At 36.7% G+C, this 23,712-nt stretch overlaps 1 protein-coding gene across 2 annotated transcripts; it reads right to left on the bottom strand.

Moving 5' to 3' along the window:
* Nucleotides 1–1,160: 1,160 nt before the first annotated feature.
* triobpb (TRIO and F-actin binding protein b) lies at nt 1,161–23,034 on the bottom strand. 2 transcript variants are annotated; one of them, XM_042505790.1, is made up of 13 exons: nt 22,679–23,034; nt 15,807–15,863; nt 14,898–14,966; nt 14,699–14,788; nt 14,369–14,478; nt 11,036–11,480; nt 9,158–9,407; nt 8,300–8,411; nt 5,843–6,002; nt 5,058–5,144; nt 3,396–3,482; nt 2,226–2,430; nt 1,161–1,492 (listed from the first exon to the last, which is right to left on the bottom strand). In XM_042505790.1, the coding sequence occupies exons 1-12, from the start codon at nt 22,682–22,684 to the stop codon at nt 2,269–2,271; spliced, it is 1,635 nt and encodes a 544-aa protein (XP_042361724.1). In that variant the 5' UTR covers nt 22,685–23,034; the 3' UTR covers nt 1,161–1,492; nt 2,226–2,268. The 2 variants fall into 2 exon arrangements, with proteins under 2 accessions (XP_042361724.1, XP_042361725.1); XM_042505791.1 differs by having other exon boundaries at nt 11,039–11,480.
* Nucleotides 23,035–23,712: the final 678 nt, after the last annotated feature.

Raw genomic sequence — 23,712 nt, 5'->3', positions numbered from 1 at the left:
CAAAATAGGATGGTCTTAAAGTAAATATAATTCTGTAACATCATTTTAAATACAAAATTATGATAGTTTCCCCCTAGATTTTAATCTATTCCCTCAAAATTTTTCCCTAGCTTTTGAAAACATTTTTTTAAAAATCTTCCAGAAAATTATTTTTAAAAAAAAACAACCAAACCAAAAAACTCTCTAAAAAGTCTAAAACACTGCTTAAAATTTATGATAATTCTGTAACATAGGTTTGAATTATTGTAGTTTTTCCCTAGCTAAATTTTATATTGTTATATATAGTTTGGTATGTACACTTTATAATATTTCAAATTATTTGAAATCAAAGTGGAGGGAAAAATCCCTACAAGCATAGTAACCTGTAATCTGTAATCTGTATACTGCCAACTGTCTGTTATCGTTCTGCAATAAACTTTCTTTCCATCTATGAAATTGACTGTATTGAAATATTTGAAATTTACTGACAGTCACAACACACTATGTGCCTAATAATAGTATAAAAATAGTATTTATAATGCGTGCAAATGCGACATCATTGAAAGTACATGTGCAGTGCAGGAGTGTTTTTTGTTGAACTTATTTTATTGATTGCAAAAAATTGTGTATAATTTACAAAGACGATAACGGGCTCTACAGTACTTTAAATATGAAAACATTTTCCAAAGGCAGGTAGATAAGTCACGTAATCACAATTCATACTGTCAATAAAAAATTGGCTCATCGATGCAACACCTGTCACTTGTTACTTGGTGGTAAAGCAATGATCAGGTTTCTCAGCCGCGGTTTAAAAAATAAAGACGTCTGTGACGTGGGACAACATTCATTCAACAGCTTTTAACAAGCATCCCCAAAGAAAGTCACATCAACTTCCAATTCAGCCTGCCAGGAGTAAAAATATTTGCTGTCTTTTCCTGTGTTTATCCCAATATAATTTCTCAGAATTTCATATCCACAAATACTAAACAAGCACACTTCTTTCCAGGTATAAAAAAAAATTACAGCAAATGATGAGCTCCCATTTCTAAAGAAACACGTGCCATTTTCACAGAGTAAACACGAGTCAAAAGCTGTACAAAACGAGATGACAGTAGCTCTTATGTAACTATTGATCCCTGCTGTCTCATCATGCAGAAGACACACAGAGGAAGTGGAAAGATTATCAGACAAAAAAAAAGCTGATAAAGCATGAACTCTTTATCTACAAACATGTTTAAAAAAACACACTACAGATATTCCAGTTTTCAGACCAAACGCGCACTCATACATGCTTGCACTCAAAGCAAGCCAAAGCCAAAAGTACAAAATAAAAAAGTGCAGTTTTATATATCATGTGTGGCCCAGTGTAATAAACCCGGCTAATAGCTACTCTATGCTGCTCGTTGGCAGAATGATTGAAAACTAAGGCACTATCATCGTCCCCACGCAGCCCGAAAGTCCAACAAGTCATCTCTCCGCTGCTTTTGTGTTTAACTCTTTGATTCAGTCACATCTGCAAGACAACAAACACAGAAACAATACGATTAAAACAAAAGCTATAACTCTCAAAATCTCCACAAAGCTGGAAGAATGTAATGCATTATTATTATTTCTGTAACCCTGAGTCCCTCTGTGGATCCTTTTTGGACTAAAATTCATGACACCAAAATTACTTTCAACTTTGAACTGATGTTTCTGGTTAGACGGAGGAACTCAAATGTAGAAAAAAAAAAGGATAAATACCAGTGATGCACGATAATGATTATTTCAACCGATACCGATAACTTCCAGCTTCTCATGGCCGATAAGATACTGATAACCGATAATTTCTTTTTGATTGTTTTTCATTATGAAATGCTGAGATGTGGGGAGTACAGATGGATTTAATTTGTGCATTTTAAATTAAAAAAAAATTTTAAAAAATGACATTTCGGACAAAAAGCTGGAAAAAACTCATTTCTGTAAAAGAGTCATTTTCAAGAGCAAAATCAATTTAATTTATATATATATATCTGTAGCTTTGATCGTCTTGTTCGTTTGTTTTTGGCGTGGAAATGTTGTTTTATTGCATAAACATCCGTAACAGTGTCCCCTACACTACAGAAATCTCGTCAATGACGGGGAAAGAGTTATAAAAAAAAGAAAGAAAAAGAAACAATGGGGGAAACCCCTCGGTTCTAATAATAATAATAATAATAAAATAATTTTTTTAAAAATCCACACAGACAGTGAACTTCCCTCCGTACCTGTCTCTCTGTCTGCCACAGCGTCAGTACCAGCAGCAGACTCTCAGTGGTCCAGGCTGTTTCCCAGTTTCTGTCCCTCCTGCAGAGCCGCCATGGCCAGCCTCAAGTGCTCCTTTAGACTCTGGATCTCTCGCTCGCTGCGGCCCTTCATCCCACTCAGCTCCTCGTGCACCTCCGTGTATCGTTCACACGCCAGCCGCTTCTCCTGCGGGGCAGAGAGACGAATAAACAGGCTCAAAAACTACAGTCTGAATGTGTTTCAGTGGTGCTTTAGCACTTAACAGTATGATTTATTGTAAGAGCCGAGCTGGAAATTTCAGGATTAAACAAAACAAAAATACAAAAACTTGCCAAAATGTATGCCATATGCATGAACACAGACACAATTTAACAAAAAATAATTTGTTGGGTTTTTTTTTGTTTGTTTTTATTTGTTTTTCAATGTAATTAGGTTTAGGATGACCCAAAATCGCTGACTAAACTGCTTTGCATTTTGCTTCACGCTTATACACTGCTTAAATACTGGATTTTCCTTCATTTTTTCTTTTCATTTTTATTATTGGTGCCGGTAAATAAAAAATTGGTGCATGTCATTTTAAAATTTACATGTGCCAGTGTGTGTGCAAAGCAAAAAGTATTCCAAGGCCTGATACGAACATACTATATCTATGTTTTTGAAATTATGTTTTAATATAGTGTAACATGCCATTCACCCTGGAAGCAGCAGCACGTACATACACAAGGATGGTAGTAAATATATATATATATATATATATATATTTATATATTTATAAAAGACAAGAAGAAAATTTGTTTAGTGCATAAAAATCACTAGGTGAACATGCCAAGTTTATTATAATCTTGTGATGAAGGGTCTTTCCAACCTACTCAAATTTAAGCAGAGCCACCTTGTTTTTTTTGACTACGTAGGCCAATTACAAAGATTTATCCCACTGTCCTTTTTAATGACCTTTGCTGTTCTTCACAAAAGCCAAAAAATCCTGGAAATTTGTTGCGCTGCATTTTTCTGAAAGCTTAACCACCTTGTTCAAGGATGTGAGGATTAACATTCCACGTTATTCATCTAACAGCGTAGGATTTAAAGAAAAAACAACAACACATACTTCTACACACACACACACACACACACACACACACACACACACGTACCGTGTTAAGAAACTGCAGCTCGTTCCTTAGACAGCTGATCTCCTTGTGTAAGTACTCTATCTCGTTTTCTTTCACCCTGAGAAGAACCTGCAGAAAAACAACAAAACAACATAGCGTGGCTGTCAAAAGAAAGAAAGAAAAACACACATCACCCTTAATCCTTATAATTATCACGAGTCTACCAAAAAAAGCAATTGTGTTCTGGCTGATTTATGACAAAACACAGTGGGCGTCCTCTGTAATTTATATTGCACATAACTTAGGCTTTCGGCCAATTATTGTTTATCACGTCAGTTTGTTTGTATCCTAAAAACTGCAACACAAGCTTCAAGGTTTTTTTTTATTTGTACCCAAGGGTGCATTTGTTGTGCAGACAAAAAATTCAGCAATCAAAACAAGACATCAGAATACAGATTTAAAAGACATGAAAACAAATGCATAAAAAATGATCATCTGGTAGTGAAATAACATCAAAATAGAGTGTGGGTTATTAGACGTAGACCATTCTCGTGTTTTTTTTGGAAATGTCAGAAAATAATAGCATTTTGGAAATGATATGTAAGGAGCCACAGCAAATACAAGGACATGAGGTTCCTAACAGTTGTTTGGTGATTTATCTATGGAAATTCTCAGAAGAAAATGTTATTTCTAGACAGTTATTTGATCAAAATACTGCTATAAACCAGGGACCAATTGTCAATAATCGGGAAGAATTTATTTTTTTTACTGGAAAATTGACACAAATACTGAGACTAAACAAGGAACAACTAGAAAGAAAATGGTAAAAAACGAGACTGTGTGCAGGAACCAAAAAAAGGTGACTGCAATGTGACAATAATAAATAGATAAACTGGTCTGTAAGGATGTGAAAATGTATAAACATCCAAGTAGTTTTTGTTTTTGGGTTTGTTATTCTGTCAAAACTAACATGTCAGCGTCACAAATATACGAGTTAAAAGACATTTAAGTAGAAAAACAAGTGTCAAAGTTTAAGAACAGCAAATGAGGAACTCATATGAATGTCATGACTATCTCTCTCTCTTTACATATATATATATATATATATATATATATACATACATACGCACGCACGCACGCACGCATACACACTAAGCGCATCATCTTGTGCTTGCTTTGTTCAATAATACAAACGAGCAGCCGGTACAAAAGCCCTGCGCCTGGAGACCACAAGGCCATGGCCAGAATGAAGACCAGCTATTAATAACAGCTGATTTCTATTAATAATAATTCAGTATTTAAGGAGTGGAAACAGTCCTGAAGGATAGATCACCAGAGTCCCTTTGATTAGTGTCCTTGTGCAAAATGTATAACTCGTCTTGGAAACTGCATTCTTTTAAGTTACTCTTGAACATTTGAAGATTAGAGTAGAAATGAAATGATTCATTGTTTTTGGATGAATTGAAGGCAGTCGGAGAGCTACCTGCTTTTTAAGTCATCCACTATCAAAGTTATTGTTATTGTTGAATTTTGCAGAAAAAAACAAAACAAACACATATCCGCTTTACATGCAGCGGGTGACCTTTTCACACTTTTGCACATCTGCTGCGAGTTGCTGTCAGTTCAGGAAGTTGCAAAAAAAACAGTCTGACACACACCCGTCGTTTAGTTTCAGTTACAAGTACACAGTAACAGAGACGTTACCTCTAGTTCACAGGGTGAGACTTTGTGGTCATCCGTGATGGCAGATCGTGCGCGGCTGATTTCCTCTGTCAAACGGGCCTTTAAGTCCTGCAGAGGAAAATATTTTGTTTTTATTAATGATGCCCGTTGGCTTTCAGAGTTCCTACAGCTTAAGGAATGTGGGATTTCAGACATTTTACCTTTTTAATGCCACTTGGAAAGAAACTTAAGAACAGTTTTACAGTAGGCAATATTGAAGGACAAAAAACATCAATTACTGAAGGAAATGAGGCAGAAATGCAAGAGGCAATTGGTAAATTATTTTTTTTAAGTCATTATTTGGAGCTTTGTAGCAATGTAATGATTTATAAAAAATATCATCTCCAATGTCTTAGAATTTCTTAGACAGAAGACTTTTGAAAGATTGATTTAAGACATTTTAATTCAAATTAAAGCCTTATTTTAATGCCTTTCAAGACTTTTTAAGGATCTGGGTTGGCATACGTTTGCAGTCAATGGTTCAGTAGTCTAATATAGCCCGTCTACAGACTCCAAACTACATTTATTACTGTGCCAACAAAGAACCGCAGCATGTCGGCAACCTCTGTTTGAGCCCAGATAGTGCACAATAACAAACACTGCATGCACACACAGTACACGGTTCAGAAAACTGTCTGGCTGTAGTTAAGAGTTACGCCTGCCAGTGCCGCATTGAGGAGACTCATCTTTCATTTTAAGACAGTTTTGATTTCAGCATTAAAATATGTCTGCATCACTTGTCTTGTTCGTATGTGCTGATAACTCGCCTGGTTCTCTTTCTTCAGCTGCTCCATGTCTCTCTCCTTTCGGCTGATCTCTCTCTCCCTCTCAGCGTTGCTCTGCTCGGCTCGGTTCAGCTCCAGACACTTCTGAGAGTAGCGCTCGGACAGTCCGGCCAGCTCTCTGTGCAAGGCCTGAGTCTCTGCCCTGCAGAAAAGGATCAATTTGGTTGCTTAGTGAACTAAACTGCAGACATAAATAACAACTGCCAGGCCGCAGGACCAGATTGCAGGGTTCCTACACATTTGTACCAAAAAATTTCCATGACTTTGAGGGAAATTTTAAAGACCATTCATTTTCTGAAATGACCATCAATGCTCCTTTTCAGTTCTTTTTGCATTACTATATAACAGTTTTTTAAAATCATATATTATTGTAAAAAATAACAGGATTGGAACTGAAAATTTAAACATAACTTAGGGACTGTGTTATTTATGCGAGGGGAGGGGTGGTGATAAAAGGGAGAGGGATGTCAAATCATTTTTTAAGCTGTGGGGAGGGAATCATGGTTTTTATTTTGGCTTAGAGGAGGGGCATACAGCTTTAAATGACTGTATTTTGTTGCTAATTTACTACTAATTTTTAAAGAAAACATGTGTTTGAAAAAATGCTGGCAATTTTTTTTTCTTTGAAAATTTTGGTGATTTATTTCTTTCTTTACATTTTTTGGCATTTTTTTTAAATTTAAAAAAAAGGGGGGGCACATAACTTTAAATGGTTGTATTTTCAATTGAGTTTACTACCATGTTTTAAAAAACATGCCCTCCATGTTTTCTTTAATAGTTATTTTGGCCTTTTCCATGACTTTTCCAAAACTTTTGGGGTATATTTAGTTTTATTATACATTTAGTATTACAGTTTTATTTAGGATTTGAAAATGCCTGACAAAGTTCTCTGTTAGATAAAAACATTGCACAAGTAAACATTACTGAGGGCTTTTAAAACAGTGTGCGGATCTCCTTTTTTTTCCCTATATTTAGTTTTACAAAATGGGAAATTGCTATTTACCAATGCCATGACTTGTCAAAGTTTTTCATGACTGTACATACAAACCATGAGATTGTGACAGAGTCTATGTCGTATAACCTGCTTTGTTTTCACTTCAGGGCAGAAAAAATGACAAAGAAACAATAACAGAAATCAATAACATGCAAAGAGAGCAGGTTTCTTCCATGTCGTGCACATACAACTAAAACTAATCTTGTAAGAAATCTTCCTATAAAGTGGTTACTCATTTATTCTGCTCTGCATCTCCTGAATACCTCTAAAATAAAAGTAAAACATTATTATATAGTATTGATTGCATTTAATAACAGCAACATGCTGTGTAAAAAACTATGTGGGTGTTTTGTTCCATTTTCATGAGGCAAGTATTTCCTACTGTGGTTTAAAAACATCTTCACTGCTTCATGACCAATAACCACAAAAATAAGGAAGAGCTTGCAAAGAGCGAAAAAACGCAGCGTAGGCAACACAGATAAGCCCTAAAATGTAGGTTCCAGTGGCAGCCACAGAGACAGCGCTGTGTCAAAGGCCTCGTGAAGCTTACAAAGGCAAACTAATCCATGACCAAATTCTTCTGCATTCCTTAAGTGCCTAACAGGACCCAGTGGCCGCTGCGGTAATGGCCTCGCTCAGACAAGGAACCCTGGATTGTTGTGGAGTCTGCAAATTCTACCTTTTATTTCACTGAAAACCCTTTTGTGGCCGGCTAACTCCCACTTAAAAGCACAAGAGAGCTATTCACATAAATTACCCACGTTGGCCTGCACTGACGCACTGAGAGCTGAGCGACAACCCAGAGTTTATTTTCAAGGCAACATGAAGTGAAGGCTCACACAAAGACAGGGGTGCGTGTGCAAAGCAGCTTGTAAACTCTGTATTCTTGTACTTCTGCATGCATGTAATCTTAATCTTAATCTTTGATAACAGATATGAACCCTCTGAAACCTGGACAAATTGGCTTGATTTCTTTCAAAAACATGGGAGGAAGGCAATGAGCAACTTCAGAAGAAAAGACTTTAAAAAGAACTTTATTAAAAAAAGATAAAAATAAAAAAGGCAAGAAAATTACCTCACAATTAGCAACAACAAAAAAAAGAAAAAGAAAAAAAAATTAAATAATTATTCTTCTGTAAAATAATTTCAAATATATAATTATGATGTATGGACATTTTCCCCTAACTTTATTTATTTTTTTTAAATCTAATTTTTTTTTTTTATTTGGAGGATATTTCTCGCCAAGTTGCTTGTTGCATTTTTGCCCCAATGTTTTTGAAAGAAAATGCATCAATTTGCTGAAACTCAAAAGGTTTAAATACTCGTGAAAGGCATCTGAACGCAGCACAAGAAAAGCTGGTGTTGATCCAGGTTTCAAAGGGTTAAGACTGTTTTTTGTCAATGTATGACAGTGACAAACACAGCACAGAAGTGAAGTTACTTACTGTTGTTGGGCCCGGACAGCGTGTGAATCTAGCACCCCACTGCTCAGCCTTTTGACTCTCTCCACCTCTCGCTCCAGCTCCTCTTTATGTTTCTTCTTCAAAGCCTCCATTACTGAAACACAAACACACACAAACACACACAAACGTGACTCAACTTCTACAGGATCTCCGGGTTGCTCGTAAACAGCACATGAAGGATTTTTCGGGGACTGACATCCTCAACTTTCGCAAGCAATGATTGAATCTATACAGAATAGTCAGACATGACAGTAAATTTTAAATACATGTAGTATTATTCCGATGCAGAAAGAAGGACAATGTTTTGCTGTCAAATATCTCTGCCAAAAGAAGGAGTAACCAGTGTTATTTTTTCTTGAATATTAAATGACTAATATTACTTAATTTTTACCCCCATATTTTTAGTTTTTTTTTATAGATAAGAACCAAAAATGAGTTGAAAAAAGTTAATTAATGACAGTTTAGTTTACTCCCTTTAAAAAATTCATTCAATTCAAAAATTCAACACCCTCACATGAAATGGTGTCATCACAGAGGAGTAAAAAAAAATCCCTGTTGGACATTTTTTGCAAAGTTTTCACAGTCTGAGAAGAAAAATAACCGAAGGCCACAATAACGACTCGTTCCTTCCAACTTAAAGTTAAACAGTAAACTCTATTTGAAATTTGACTCAGTTATGACCAATTTTCTTAATAATATGACCTCTATTTAATGACTCAGTTTAAGGAACACTTCGTACTGCAACATTTTCTCATATTTTATGTAAACTTAAAATTTCTGTCACAAAAACACAAATATTTTGGTCTTGCTTTTCTTTTGGAGCTCGTTATGTCTGCTGACCTCGTGCGGTGTCCTGGGTCTCCTCCAGCAGCAGCCTGTCCCTCTCGGCCTCCAGCTCCTTGATCTGGCGGTCGTGCTGCCTCTGCAGCTCCTCCAGCGCCTGTCGATGAGCTCGGTCCATGGCCGCCAGGCTGCGGCCGCAGGGGGCCTCAGGGCCACAGCCACCCCGCACACCTCCTCCCAATCTCCCTCCCCCTACTCCTCCTCCTCCTCCTTGTAGTTGCTCCAGCTGCTGCCTCAGTGACGCCACCTGAGAAAAGTCAAAAAGACGAGGAGGTAAAGCCCACTGAAGCCTATCAATATAACATGACTGTGGTTAACCAACACTATAAATAATTCAATATTTTTTTACTGACTTTATAAATTTAATGAACATTTTAGCCAAATCAAACATTCTGCTGCTAATCTACACATGATCAAAACTCTGCACCACCTTAGGTAATTGTTTTCCTTTTAAAAAGGACTACCGATGCCAACGCTCGCTCCTCTGCTTCCTTGGGCATTCCTGGATTTTATGGTTGTTGGTGCTCGAAGTTCAAATTATCTGAACTTTGACTCTGATCGCAGCGGACCTGATTAGATTCAAGCTACAGCAGGAGCTTAAACACAAAAAGAGCATTCAGTGTTCATTATATTGTGTTTATAATGTGACTGAAGGAGCTGAAAACGACATTCAGAGTCTGAATCGGGTTGTCTGCACACGGCTTTCAGCATGGAGGTGGCTGAGTCTGCGGCTAGCAACAGCAATTATTAGTCGATTAATTAACAAATCCATCAAAATAAAATGAATTTGCAACTGTTTTTGATAATCGATTAACTATTTCAGTCATTTTTTAAGCAAAATTGTGAAACATTTGCTGGTTCCAGCTACTTAAATGTAAGAAAATGCTGCTTTTGTTTGTAATCTATGAAAGTAAATGAAGAATCTTTTGGTTTGAACAAAACAAGCTACTTGAAAACATCAATTTGGGCTCTGGAAAATTGTAATAAGTACCACCCAGGGTTTCCTATACATTAATTTATTTGTGGCACAAATAGACTTTCCTATTTTTGGATAATATGGAACACTATTTAAATATATATACATTGCATCACATTCAGCACAGAGCGTACTCTGGGCACAGATGGAGCATTAGAGCATCGAGTGCATTGAGAGTGAAACTCAACTATTGATTCTGTTGGGTCTAAAACTTTTTTTATACACTGGCAGTAGCTGCTCCTCTCACCCATCTGTCTGATAAGCTCTAAATGGATCAACAGATCAATTATCCACCTTGCAAATCACAAAATTTCAAAAACCTCAGAATTTAGAGAGTGGACGCAAAATAAGACAAAGGGACAAATTTAAAAAAAAAGAAAAAAAGTAGTTTGTTGTCATCCTGGGACAGACTGCTGTTGTATGACCGCTTTGCAGAGTGGTGGTGATTATTTAACCAGTGGGATACACACAAGGACTCACACGTTGACTTAGCTGCACTATTTACCCAAACACAGATTACAACGCACACAGAGTGAGAGTAGTGTGACTTCATTCCCTGCTCAGGATGCCATTTTTTCCCTGTGATGCAGCTGCCTGTGTATCATGTGTAGAGACTCACAGCAAACAAGTTCAAGCAAAAAATGCACATCACAACACACAGAGACAGAACAGAAGTTCAGCAGCATTTCCCATATCAGTAACCTTCTCAGGCTAATCATCAATTTTTACATTCAATTTTCCGCTGCATATTTTAGATGGAAAACACTGCTGAAGAGCAGAACAGAAAAATGCTGAGTCAAGTGTTAACAGGTAGAAATAGGAAATGTTAACATCATCTGATCAGATGAGTTAATTTGCATTTTATTTAATTTGCAAATTGGAAAATCATCTCCACGCACTACCTCCCTCTGCAGCGCCTCGTTGGCTGACTGGCTGGAAGACCGTGATCCCATTTGTGGTAAAGAGCTCATATCCTTTAGCGGCATGCGTTCAAACTCAGCCCACTTTTTCTCTATTTCCTCCTCCGTGCGTAGCCTTTGGTTCGATCCCACGCCGGTGCCCTTCCTGGACAACACGGCCTCCCATTGGCTGCTTGTGTTTCTCTCTTCCTGCCACTGGCTGTGCTCCCTCCCTTGTCCCTCCGCTGCTTCTCTCTGGCTGGCCGGGAGAGTGCCGGACGAGGCGGGAACCGGGGACAGCTCGACATAGTCAAACCTGCGATGAGCGTGAGGAGCGGACGTCGGAGCTTCTGACTGAAAGTCGGCGTGACGTGAAGACGGGCGTCGGGACGACAGCTGAAAGCGCGAATGGGAGTTTTCCTTGTCACTGCTGCTGTCAGGCAATCTACAGAAGATTAGAGACAAAAATAAATTAAGAGCCTAGTAAAATAATAATAAAAAACAGCAATTAATAAAGAAACATTTTGTTTTTTTAAACTTCTTCCATCTGATAACCTCAAAAATTCTATTTTAATTAAAAAAATAAATAAAGAAAAACATGCATAAATCAGAAATTCATCATGGTTTATCTGCAACAGTGTAAGAAACTCAATATAAAATACTCAACAGATCCCACATAACACCTTTTATTCATAATACAATGAACCAATTTTTGGGAGTTAGGGTGTGCCTCTAATGCACTAAGGACTCAGGAATTCAGGGGTAATACTGCACAGGAATTGAAGGAATTTTTCCACTGAAAATACCCAAAGATCCAGGCCTCTTCATATTAAGCCTGCGAATTAAGACACCGTCTCTAATATGGCTTAAAATTATGCAACAAACTCCTTCTCCTTGCTAGGAGATGTATTTCAAAGGAGTAGATAAGCGGCAAACCTCTCTCAGTCACGCAGTGGCACCACAAAACTTATAACATCTTATTCTTACAAAGATTAACGGCACGAGTGAAGGATCTATTTGCGAGAACTTGGTCACCTCTCTTAATGTATCTGCCTTTTAGGTACAGATGGGGCTTTTTTCCATTTTTTTCTGTATTCTAATTATTGACCATTTTATTTATTTATTATTATTATCATTATTTTTATTATTATTAATTTTTATTTTTGCTGTGTTTGTTTTCAATCTGAGACGTCTTTGAAAATGTGGAAAACACTATGAAGTTGATTTAACCCTCGTGTTGTCCTTAGGGTCCAAAACAAAGGAAAAATGTGTGGTAATGGATTCGACTCAAGTAAGACTAAAGGTGTAACACAGAATTGATTGACAATTTATACAATGTGCTTAAATAACAGTCAAAACAGGACGGGGTCAGAATGACCCCAGAGGACAAAAGGTGTTTAGCAATCAGGAGGACAAAAGAAAATGAGGAATTATCTCAAGCAGCAACACAAAATGTTATCATTGAAAAGTTTTGAAATGTGTGGGAATCTCGTATATATGGAGGAACATTCTCACGAAATGCATATAGGACATGCAGAGTCTATGACTGCAGGAGATTCTGAGTTATCCTAATCAGTCTAATGCAGAAGTTTAAAACTCATTTTAGTTGTGGGACCACATTCAGCCCAGTTTGACCTGTAAAACCATCAGATATTTTACAGTTTATCAAACTTTGATTCAGTAAAAATGCTTGATTTACAGGATGGGTGTAGTTTGAGATGTCCTGAACTCAAATGTTTCAGTTTTTGTCTGGAANCAAACCAGGTGGGATCATTTTGACCCCAGAGGACAAAAGGATTACGGCAATCGGAAATCAATAAAAAAATAAATAATTAAATTCATCAAGGTTGATGTAATAAGTAAATCAGCTGCAAACAAAGCCTCAACATGATCACTCCAGGAGGTGCAGCTGGCAGTGAGTCATTACGAAAACACAACACAAATTGCTATTCCAAGTAACTAATGAAACTTAGATTCATCTTCGACAGCCAAAGTATACAGTGACTGAATCTGTTCCGGGCAAAGTTGCTGGTTCATGTGAGTAACAGAGCCTCTTATCGGACTGTATTTAGCCAAGGCTGAAACCTGCGTGAGCAATTCAAGAATGCTGAGGCAGCCAATCTTAAAATAATAGGAGTGTAAAAGTACAACTTGTAGAATGAAGCATAAAACCTCCTTCGATGCTGCTGCTTTTTAGGGCAGGAAGATAGAAAGTTCAAGTTAACTGATTATTTCTTTAAGTACAAAAGTTCTTTTTTTATTAAAGAAAGTGACAAATGCTCCTCACATGCTGCCACCAGGTTAAATTGATGTTTCATAATGTCAGCATGCCAAAGCTGGTAATTTCAGGGGCTACTTTGATAATGAAACATCTTTTCGCAGGTGCCACCAACACTAAATTGTTGCATTTAAACTTGAGCATTTTGCTGCTCTTGCAGCTTAAAATGCGGCAAAAAATGCAGATTTTCACTGTCTCTAAACTTTTGCTCAAACTGCATGATTGTGCTTTCCCCCTTTTTTTGTCTCACTAAGAAACCCGAAATGTTCAGCTAACAATAATATAAAACAGAGAAAACTAATTATTGACTTTGATTAGGATGGACAATAAAATGTTAATTCTTATATGATGAGGTATAATTAGTTAATCAGCTATAAAAATGTGATTTTCACAACCGACTGTGCAAGGTGTGAAAAAGTTATATAATAAAACTGCATTTTACCCCTTTTTATCTATCTTTTTTTTATGTAGCACCTTTAAAAACAGAGTTAACAAGGTGCTTTGACTAATAAAGCACAGCACAAATGGGATACGCAGACAGCGATACAACAACGGAAAGCCGAACAGTCCTAATTAGGGTAGAATAAAAATAGTTAGGGTTAGGATAAAAATAAAACCAGAGGATAAATAATGTAAATTGTAAAATGTCAGTATTAAATAATACAAAGACAGGGACCAAAAACAAAAGCAATAAAACCACAAATTAAAAAGGTAACATAAATAAAAAGTCAACATCAGATGAAAGTAAGTCTTTGAAAATGGGTTTTAAAAAGTGGTTTAAAAAAAGTCGGGACTCCTCAGGCAGGTCGTTCCAAAAAGAGGCGCCCTGATGGAAAACGCACAATCACCTTTACGTTTTAATTTTCTCACTGACGAGCTTTAAAATGATCAGTTAAATAAAATTCTACAAATTCTATAAAATCAATCCTAAAACAAACAGGGAGCCAATAGAGGGAAGCCAGGATTAAGGGGGTGATGTGGCGTCGTCTATTAAAACTACATTTTCTTATATTTATATTTCAGTTTTTATATTGTAAAAAGAAACTGGCACTTACTGCGTGAGGTCCGGAGAGCTGCTGGGCCGGATACACTTCTTTAAAACCTCTATCCAATTCCGCCTGATCCCAGCTGTCATGGCCGACAGTGTGAACGCCGCCTCCCGCGTCTGGACAACAAAAGAGAAAACAGGTTAAGGACACAAAGATGTGACAGAACTGGGCTGAGATGGAAACGATAAAGAAAAAGAGAGCGATGCGGAGAGAAAAGGTGGAGGAGAAACAGAAAGAGACTGAGAGCGGGTGTGGTCGACGCTGATAACGAAGACAAAAAGTGAAGAAAAAAAAATCAGTCCATGTGAGAGTGTGACCTGTAACAGAGACACTCACCTGTACCTGAAACCCATAGTTCTTCTCCACATCAAACTCGCACACTTTCACGCAGGATTTTAGGTCAATCTCTCCGTCCAAGTCGTCTTTCTAAACACGAAACACAGGTGCATTTCTTTAAAACTTTATCTCAGCTCATTCAAGCTTTTTAGTGAATATTATTGCTTATTAAAGGAAAAAGACAAATTAAAAAACGTACCTCCTCTGCACTCGAGTCTCTGTAGTATTTCAGTCCAGCATCCGTCAGAACAAACCAATGCTTCTTCCACTAAAATAAAAAAACAGATATCAGTTCATCCAAAACTGAACTGAGCTCAGCAACTTTAATGTGAAAACTTTTAAAACAATACAATGAAAATATATGTAACACAAACAATTTCCACTTGATTTTTAGTGGAGAATGTGGAGAAAAAAAGGCAATGACCAACTTGATAAGAAATGTCCCACAAAATGCAAGAAATCAGCCAAAAAAAACTGACAAGAAAATTACCCAAAAAATAGGGAAAAATGTCCAGAAAACTAAAATAATAATAATAATAATAATAATAATAATAATAATAATAATAATAATAATAATAATAATAATAATAATAATAATAATAATTTGTATATTTAAAATTGTCACAAAAATAAATAAGAATAAAATAAATACTTTAAAAATATATATATGTAAGTTCAATCTCCTTTTTAAAAAATAATTTTCTGGGGGTTTTTTTTGTTTGTTTTTTTATGGGGGTTATTTGTTGTTTTTTTTTTTTTTAAACTTTTTTCTGCTTATTTTCTTGTCACTTTTTTACTGTTTTTTGCTTATTTTGGGGCCATGTCTTAACCCACTCATTGCCTTCTATCCACAGTTTTTTTTTAAAGAAATCAAACCAATTTGCTTAGGTTTTTAAAAGGTTAAACAGCAGATGTGATTTGTGACGAGAGAAGCTCATTCACTGAAGCGAATCATTCAAAGAGAGGAGACACCTGCTGTGCCTCAAGATATTACCGTGATAACGAGGTTAATCTGCCGCTATCGCCTTACGCACAACATTTCCAATTAGAATCAGGGGATGGAGGCACGGACAGGAAATGACCTCTTAGCAGCTTTACTGTACCGTACCTCTCCGCTATCGTCCAGTTTGGACATCCATCCCTTCTTGAAGTTCAGGAGGTCAGGCTGTGAGGCAAAGAGCACAAAATGTCACATTTACTGACATTTATCTGGATGTTTGACAGAAATGTTAAATATTTAAAAATAATAAAGACAGGAACTCTCCTGTGAGTGTAAGTCAACGTCATTTACTTTTATCAAAGTCACAATGAAGAAAAAGAGCAGGACAGGAAGAAAAAGAAAAGTCACAAAAACAGGTCAAAGAGCTCTTGAAACTATATCAAAGGGCGGGACAATATAATTACATCTCTACACAAGAAATTAGCAGCTAGCACACCACCGCAGGTTTATTCTGTCATTGTACATGAAGACAAATGATACAAAGCTGCTGGCTTTTTTTGCCACAAAGAACATAAACTACTTTCTATTGTGGAGAAACCTGCTTTTCTGAAAACACACAGTGAAACTGGTACTGGTAAATGCTTCTATTTAAACTTTATGTATATACTTTTTTAGAAACTATGTTTTGTTACTGTTGTTTTTGTGCGGTTGTTGTGTTTTGTGTGAATGTGTAAAAGGCGTCTGTGAATGCAGACAGGTGTGTCAGTACGAGATCATTGGTCGGACACTACGGCAGGTGATTGGCACGTAACCATGACGACTCCCTACATAAAGAGCCGCTGGCGTCGGCTCGGCAGGAACAGTACGACCGTGCATCTTCTTCATATTTCTACCATAGATGTGTTGACTGATTTTTTATCTGACTGATGTCTTTATTTTGAACATGTAAAATACAATAAAAAACATATCAAAAAAGGGATGTGATGAATTCTATTTGCAGATTACCTCAATTTACAAAAACTTAGTTAATTTTAACCCTTTATTTATCTTTTTATTCATGTATTTTTTTATTTATAAGGAGGACAGCTATACAGTAATAGAGGCAGTGCCATGTTCTTTCCTCAGTGGCAAATGAAGCCAAAAACGTTCGATTTCTGGGCCTAAAATTACCGCATATAAATGCAAAATCTGTATGCAATGGGGCAAGATTAAAAAAAAAAAATTTATAGTGTGGCTCTTCTTTCTAAAATGTTATCGGATCAAACTGTGAATGGTTGTGGCACTCAAAAAATGCATTTATTGATTTGTAGAGCATAAGTCTTTGGGAAAAAACCTTTTTGGGCCCAATGGCATAACCTAACGGAGCAGAAAGTTATGATTTTACAGTGTGACCGCTGTGTTGAATTGACTTCAAAGCCCGGCGCTGTTGCTGAGGGTTTGCTTCCAACCAGCCACAACAGCACACAAACACTGAATGCAGCTTTTGCCATGCTGATGGATTTGTTCAGCTGGAGGTGTTTTTTTCATGTGTTTTCCACCCAAATTCAATTTAAAGAGCACAATTAAAAACAACCGAGTTGATCAAAGTGGTGCACATTAATAAATAGATTTAAAAAACAATAATAATAAAAATAATCAATAAAAAACAGCATAAATATCGTAAGAGAGGACAAAAAACAACAACTGTCAGCTCTCATACAAGGTCTGAAAAAGCCAAGAAGAATAAATGTTTATTATTTATTAAGATTAGATTCTGTGTCGAGCAGAAGCTGCTCTTTTCTGGGGTCTCCATTATTTTCAATAACAAAATTCATTTTACTAAATTACATAAATACACGTCCATAAAATTCATGCTCAAACTAAAACTAAATTCTGACCAGGATCCAGTGTGGTTATTGATGATTGTACATAAACTAAATTATTTTACTGTGTCAGCACGTGGTATTTCACATGATGACAAAATTGTATGCTTTTCAATCATTCAACAAAAGCCTTATATTGTTAACATAGTATATCAACAACATGCTTATTGCACTGCAGCACTGCAGACACATAAAGACAACAGCTGCATAGACAGGCGCATACAAAACGAAATGACAGGAAACAACACACATCTGTAAAGAAGTCTGTAAAGAATAAGGAAATAAAATTAGTTAATATTTTTTTAAGCAAATTTAAGACCTATCTTTCTAGTTTGGCTTCTAACTGAATTTTATCTATTTATTTATTGACTATTTATGCATTTAGTCTGGTTTAATAGATGGTATATAATTGTGTTATTTTTAACATTTTTATCTGTTATTATACTGTGGGCTATTATTTCATTTACCTTTAATCTACTATTTAGAGTAATTTCTTTCTTTCATTAAAATGACAATACAATTATTATTATTATTAGTGTTATTTTTATTATTATCATATTTATTTTTCCTCAGTCCCTGGTTTAAAAGAATACTCGTTTTTAGTGCTTTAATTAATTACAAAGTCTTGCTATTTTATACATGTGCTTGTGTGTGTGTGTGTGTGTGTGTGTGTGTCTGTTTTGCTTGTATGAAAAGGGCTATGCAAATAAAGTCTGACTGACTGATGAATATCTGATGACAGCAGAGACAGAAAGATTAAGCAGCTGAGCTGAGCAGCATTAGTAGTGGTGGGAAGAAAGATCAAGTGTCCACAGTTACTTTTCTGTTCATAACTATGTTGCAAACTATGAAATATTTGGCATTTATCTTGCTCCAGCTGGGCGGTAGCAGAACATGCCTGAAACGTGCTTCAGCTACTCTTCGACATTTCCAGGAACAGACCTGTTCTTGCATTTTGACGTGATGACAGGAAGAGGAAAATACGCGCTCGGTACCTTAAGATGTGGTGATCCCAGATTAAGATTAGTTTCTTTTTCCACCGTACATTCCTCACTTTGCTTATCTCATTCCTGACTTTTAAATCTCTTTCTGCATCCATCATCTTAGCTCCCCACTGGCACTTCATTCCCATCATTTTTTCTTCTCTACTGCAGCTTCTTATTTTTCACTTTATTCCCTCGCTACATCATCTTGCCCAACTTTCTCTGTTTGCAGTCTAATATAATTTCTCTGTCCGTTCTGTCATCTCTGACCACTGCATTTCTGGATTTATACTCCCATCCTGGCATCAGTTGCATTCATGTAAGCCTCAGTATGACCCAATTTTCCCTGTATAAGCCAGTTCATCTATGATACTAGTTTTTTTTTAACCCTTATGGCCTGTTTTTATTCTGTATTTTCTGTGCCTGTGTTCATGCATATGGGTTCTCATCTTTTTTAGTAAATACAAATAAAAAATAAAAATAGTAAAAATTACAAATTCCAAGGCAAAAGCCAAGAAATAATACAATGCGTGTTTTTATGCTTTGATGGCTGTGGGATCAAAAAACGCAGTTTGAATGGGTTTCAGTTGTGCGTTTTTTGCACTTAACAGTATGAATGTAACGAGCTGAGGTAGAAATTCTAAGATAAAACCAAAATACACAGTCTTGCCAAAAATTATGCCCTAGAAAATGCTCGGCTAGCAGCCCGTCTGTGAAGAGCCAAAATGCCTCGCAGAAACACTGATTTGTAATGTAAACTGCTTTATTCTGGGTTATTACCAGTTTAAATCACTGGTTGAGTTGGCTTTTGAGAAAAAGATACCTCTGCAGATAATTCGGCTCCTGGTACCTAACTCCTAAACATCTAAATCTTAAGTTTTTAAAAGAAAAAACGTGACACACATAAGCAGGTGCTGCTCTATGACGAGTCAGACTCAGCTGCAGAAACACTGATTTGTAACGTGACGCTGCTTTATTCAGCGTTTTAACCGGTTTTAATCACCGGGTTCGTTTGTTTTGAAAAGGAGGAGACGTCTGCGGATAATTACTACCAATAAAATCCTCCTGAACGTTCGGATCGTTAAAAAAGTGAGCAAACACTGACAGGTGCTTGTTGCAGACAAACAAAACAGCATCAGAGAAACGCTGATGTGGAACTGCTTTTTTCAGCGTTTCACCAGTTTAAATCTCCAGGTCTGTTTGTTTTTTGGAGAAAACCTCCTGAATGATGAATGCTGAAGGAATTCTAACTGGGAGAAGTTTCAGCTGGTTATAATCTGTAATTCTCCCCACTAAATCTCTCTAAATCTTACAAACTGGAGCTTTTAATTAGGGGTTCAACAGATTATCAACGGCTGATTATTGGGCCCGACATTTGGCATTTTGCCGATCATCTGTATTGGCATTTTATTTTAATGTTGCCGATAAAATTAATAAATAAAAAACTGCAAATAAAGTGTCAGCATGGGAGGAACTTAAAGGCATGCTAAAGGCATTTCAACAAAGTTTTATGTTGGAGTTTGTTGTATATCAAATTCTAAATATTGACAGAAAGATTTTAGTTTTTATTGTAAATGCATATCGGTTCCAAATATGGTTTTTGGTGTCTCATTAACTACTAATAATTGGTCGTATCAGCCCTCGACGTGGCTAAGTCTTTAACACTTTATTATTATCTTTTTAAACAAATGTATGCACATTATTCACCATAATCATGAATAATGTCGGGATCATAAGGTGTGCTGCTATAAATACAACAAGGAGCTCATTTTAAAGTCTTTTTTGGGGGATTTCCACTCAAATTACTATGAGCAAGCTATGATGTGTCAGACTTGATCATGAACTCATGCCGTCTCGTCAGTACATGCCGGTATGAGAGGTCAGGGAGCGGCTACGGGAGGACGGAGAGAAAGGGGAGCATCTGCTATGAATAACTCCTAGCTTCTCCTCGTCATGTGCTCTCAGATCTGCGACCTTGCTTCAAAGGTCAGCGACTGAGGAAAGAGGGTCAAACACTGGTGACAGTTTGAGACGACGTCCATTCTTCCCGACACCCGCCTCGCGTCACTATAGAAGAGTATTGTCTGACGAGTCTCGTCACTGTAAGCCATTTCTGCATGCGTGGCTCTCCTCTTCACTTGTTTATCTTGAGTTAAACAGATTAGCTCTCTGAACAGTGTGAAGAGGATGTGCATAATGATGCACTCTCATTGTGATGACGAGCGACTTTCTTATGCTGCTTTCAGATGTCTTTCACAAGTATTAAAATCCTCTTTACGCTGAGCAAATTGGTTTAATTTCTTTCAAAAACATGCAAAAAAAGGAAATGGGCAACTTGGTAAGAAATGTTCCACAGATTGCAAGAAATCAGTATATTGAGGAAATTATTTTTTAAAAAGCTGGGAAGAAAATGTCTAGGGTAAAAAGAAAAAATATCATAATTGCATATCTAAAAATATGTTTGAGAATTATTTTTAAAGCACTTTTTCCAGGTCATTTCCATTATAGTATTTTTCTTCAATTTGTTGTTCTTACTTATTTATTTGGAATTTTCAGGTAATTGTCGTGTACTTTTTTACTCATTTCTTGTTAATTTTTGGGTCATTTCTTCTTTTCTTTGTTGCCTTCTTCTCGTGTTTTTGAAAGAAATCAAGCTGCTCAGGTTTTCAAGAGTAACATCAATGACATTTTACCATTTTCTCATTCTCATTAAATTTAGCTCCGGAGAAAAAACCTTCCTGTTGTCTCAGCCCAATTCTAATTCAAGATCTTAAAATGCTCTTTTCTTCCTCTCACTGCACCACTCTATATTTGTCTGAAATAATTCGCCCCTGAGATAACTGTAAGATCCAAAAGAAACTTTATTGGCTAATTAACTAACTAATTTTAGAATTTTGTCTCATTGGTCACAATTAAGTCTCAACTTTGAGTATTTTATCTGTTTTATCAGAACAATTTTCATTTCTGAGAAGTCTCTGGGAGCAGTTTGGAGAAGCAATACCTTGAAGCTATTTAAAAAAAACAAAAACAAACATTAGTGTGGTTTTCTTAGCTGTGCAAATACTGGAGTGTGTCACAGCTGGCTGTAAAAACTGACACAGACAGTTCAAGCTACTGGCTAATGCTACTGTAAACAACACAAGGTGCACAGATGAAACTAACACCACACATGGAAACCAGCATTTTTAAGAGGCGTTTGTAACAGTAACATAACTGTACACATCTTAATTTAACTGGGAACTTCCGCATTCAAAGAACAGAAAAAACAAAGCAGTTTTAAGCAACAGGCTGAAGTTAAACACTTTGCTGCTGTGGTTGGGGGTCGGCAACAAATGTATTTTAGCCACCTTAAAAAAGTCCCATCTCAATAGTATCAATATTAGTTTCAACAAATGTTAAATTGAGAGTATTTTCACAGCTTTGTGTAATACTCTGTGCAAAAAAAGCATCACCTAAACCCATTTAAACTGCAATTTTTTATCCAACACTCATCAAAGCATACAGTAATTTTATTATTTCTGGGTATATTATTTTACAGCATTATTATAATTTTTAAGCTTCTTTTTTTAAGGTCATTTCTCGCTTTTTTGTTGTCTTTCTTTCCCCTTTTAAAAGGCTTTTTGGCAAAAAGTCTAGGTAATTTTCTTGTACTTGGATCATGATTGTATTTCCATCTTTGATAAACAAGTTTTGTGTGAAAAGAATAAAACCCAGTTAAATGTAGACTTCTGTCCCAAATATAAGCCTGTTGAGTGCGGTGATTTAAACAAATAATAATTTAAGTTTTACGGTATGTTTTGTTGCTGGCCCCCATCTGCAACAGTACATTGCTTAGTTCCAGTGTCGGTACACCTGTCTGCTTCTCCAAACTGGGGGCATTTTGACTAAAATCTACTTTTGTAATTAACTGTCTATGCATTAGTTCCCCATATGACCCCACTTTAAAAAATATCTGAACTACCCCTTTAACGTGCACACCCCTCGAGCCAAACAAACCAGAAAAGACCGTTAAAAACTGTTGAGGTTATCAGCATTAACCGCCCTTAAAAACACAATTTAACCAAAAATGAGACACGAAAATGGCCGTATCTCGAGCCAAATTTCATTTTAAAAAATGAACATATACTTCTGTTTGATGTATACATTCAGGAAGGAGTGACAGACAGGAAAAACAAAACTGCTTTTTTCAACTTACCGTCATGATAACAGGATCCGGAGAGGGTGAGATAAAGACAAAAGACAAGTACCGTTACCTCACGAAAATAAAACCCTACTTTAGCTGAAGTTCACCGCGCAGTTTAGTTAAAACTTTCGGGGGAAAAACACTTTCTCGCTGACGAAATTAGATAAAACCCCGCCATTCATCCCCCATGTTAACTTAATCAAGCGAGCCGCCAGCAGCAGATCCAGTCTTAAGGGGGAAGCACATCGACCCGAGTAAACACGAAAAACTCCGCTTTTTGGTTAAATAAAACGTAATTTCACAACTTTTTAACAAGTCGTGGGGAGCTAGCGTTACTCCTCAGCCTCGGTTTGCTGTCTCGCTGCTCTCTCTCGGCTCTGTCTGCCACTTCCTGGGCGGATCCGCGAAGACCGTTTGAGAAAACAAGCCTACCTAAACCACACGGTGCTCGGCCCTGAAAACCCCCGGGTGTCCGGGGACCTCCAGGGGCTGAGGGGGATCCAGAGGGGTCCCCAATACCACGAGGATGAACATAACTGAGTAAATGCACCCAAAATCAGACGAAATCGTTTAAAACAAACTGTTTAATATGAAGTGTCACTTTTACTCGAAACTAAACTTTAAAATCTTGGGGCACCTACACATGGAAACTTTGGTGCTGCCTTGTAGAAATTTAGGGACTGTTCGTTATTTCTCAGAGGTGGGGGGAGGCTTGAGTGTGACTTTTTAAATCTTAAACCAGAGTTCCCGCAAATTCTTAATTGGTATTAAATTGACTTAAATCAACTGCTGAAAATACTCAGACATGTTTTCTAATTTTGCATTATAAAATCTTAATAATTTGTAATATCTATTTTTTGGGAAAATAATTTGATATATTATTTCTATGGGGGGATCTTGAGGGGTCCTCACACCACGAGGAAGAACATAACTCCAGATAATCGCACCGAAAGCAATGAAAAAATATTTAAAAATGACTACTCTGACTCCCTTGGTGCTCTCTTGTACAAATTTAGAGACTGTTAGTTATTTATGACAGGGGAGTG

This window comes from Plectropomus leopardus, chromosome 17 (assembly GCF_008729295.1).
Source record: "Plectropomus leopardus isolate mb chromosome 17, YSFRI_Pleo_2.0, whole genome shotgun sequence".
Lineage (NCBI taxonomy): Eukaryota > Metazoa > Chordata > Actinopteri > Perciformes > Serranidae > Plectropomus > Plectropomus leopardus.
This window is presented reverse-complemented; position numbering and strand designations above follow the sequence as displayed.

Excerpts from the sequence above, each read along its gene's own strand:
- triobpb (XM_042505790.1), bottom strand. Across the intron at positions 14,789-14,897 it reads GAGACTCGAGTGCAGAGGAG|AAAGACGACTTGGACGGAGA; the intron begins GTACGTTTTTTA and ends TTTCGTGTTTAG. Across the intron at positions 2,431-3,395 it reads AGCTGCAGTTTCTTAACACG|GAGAAGCGGCTGGCGTGTGA; the intron begins GTACGTGTGTGT and ends TCTGCCCCGCAG.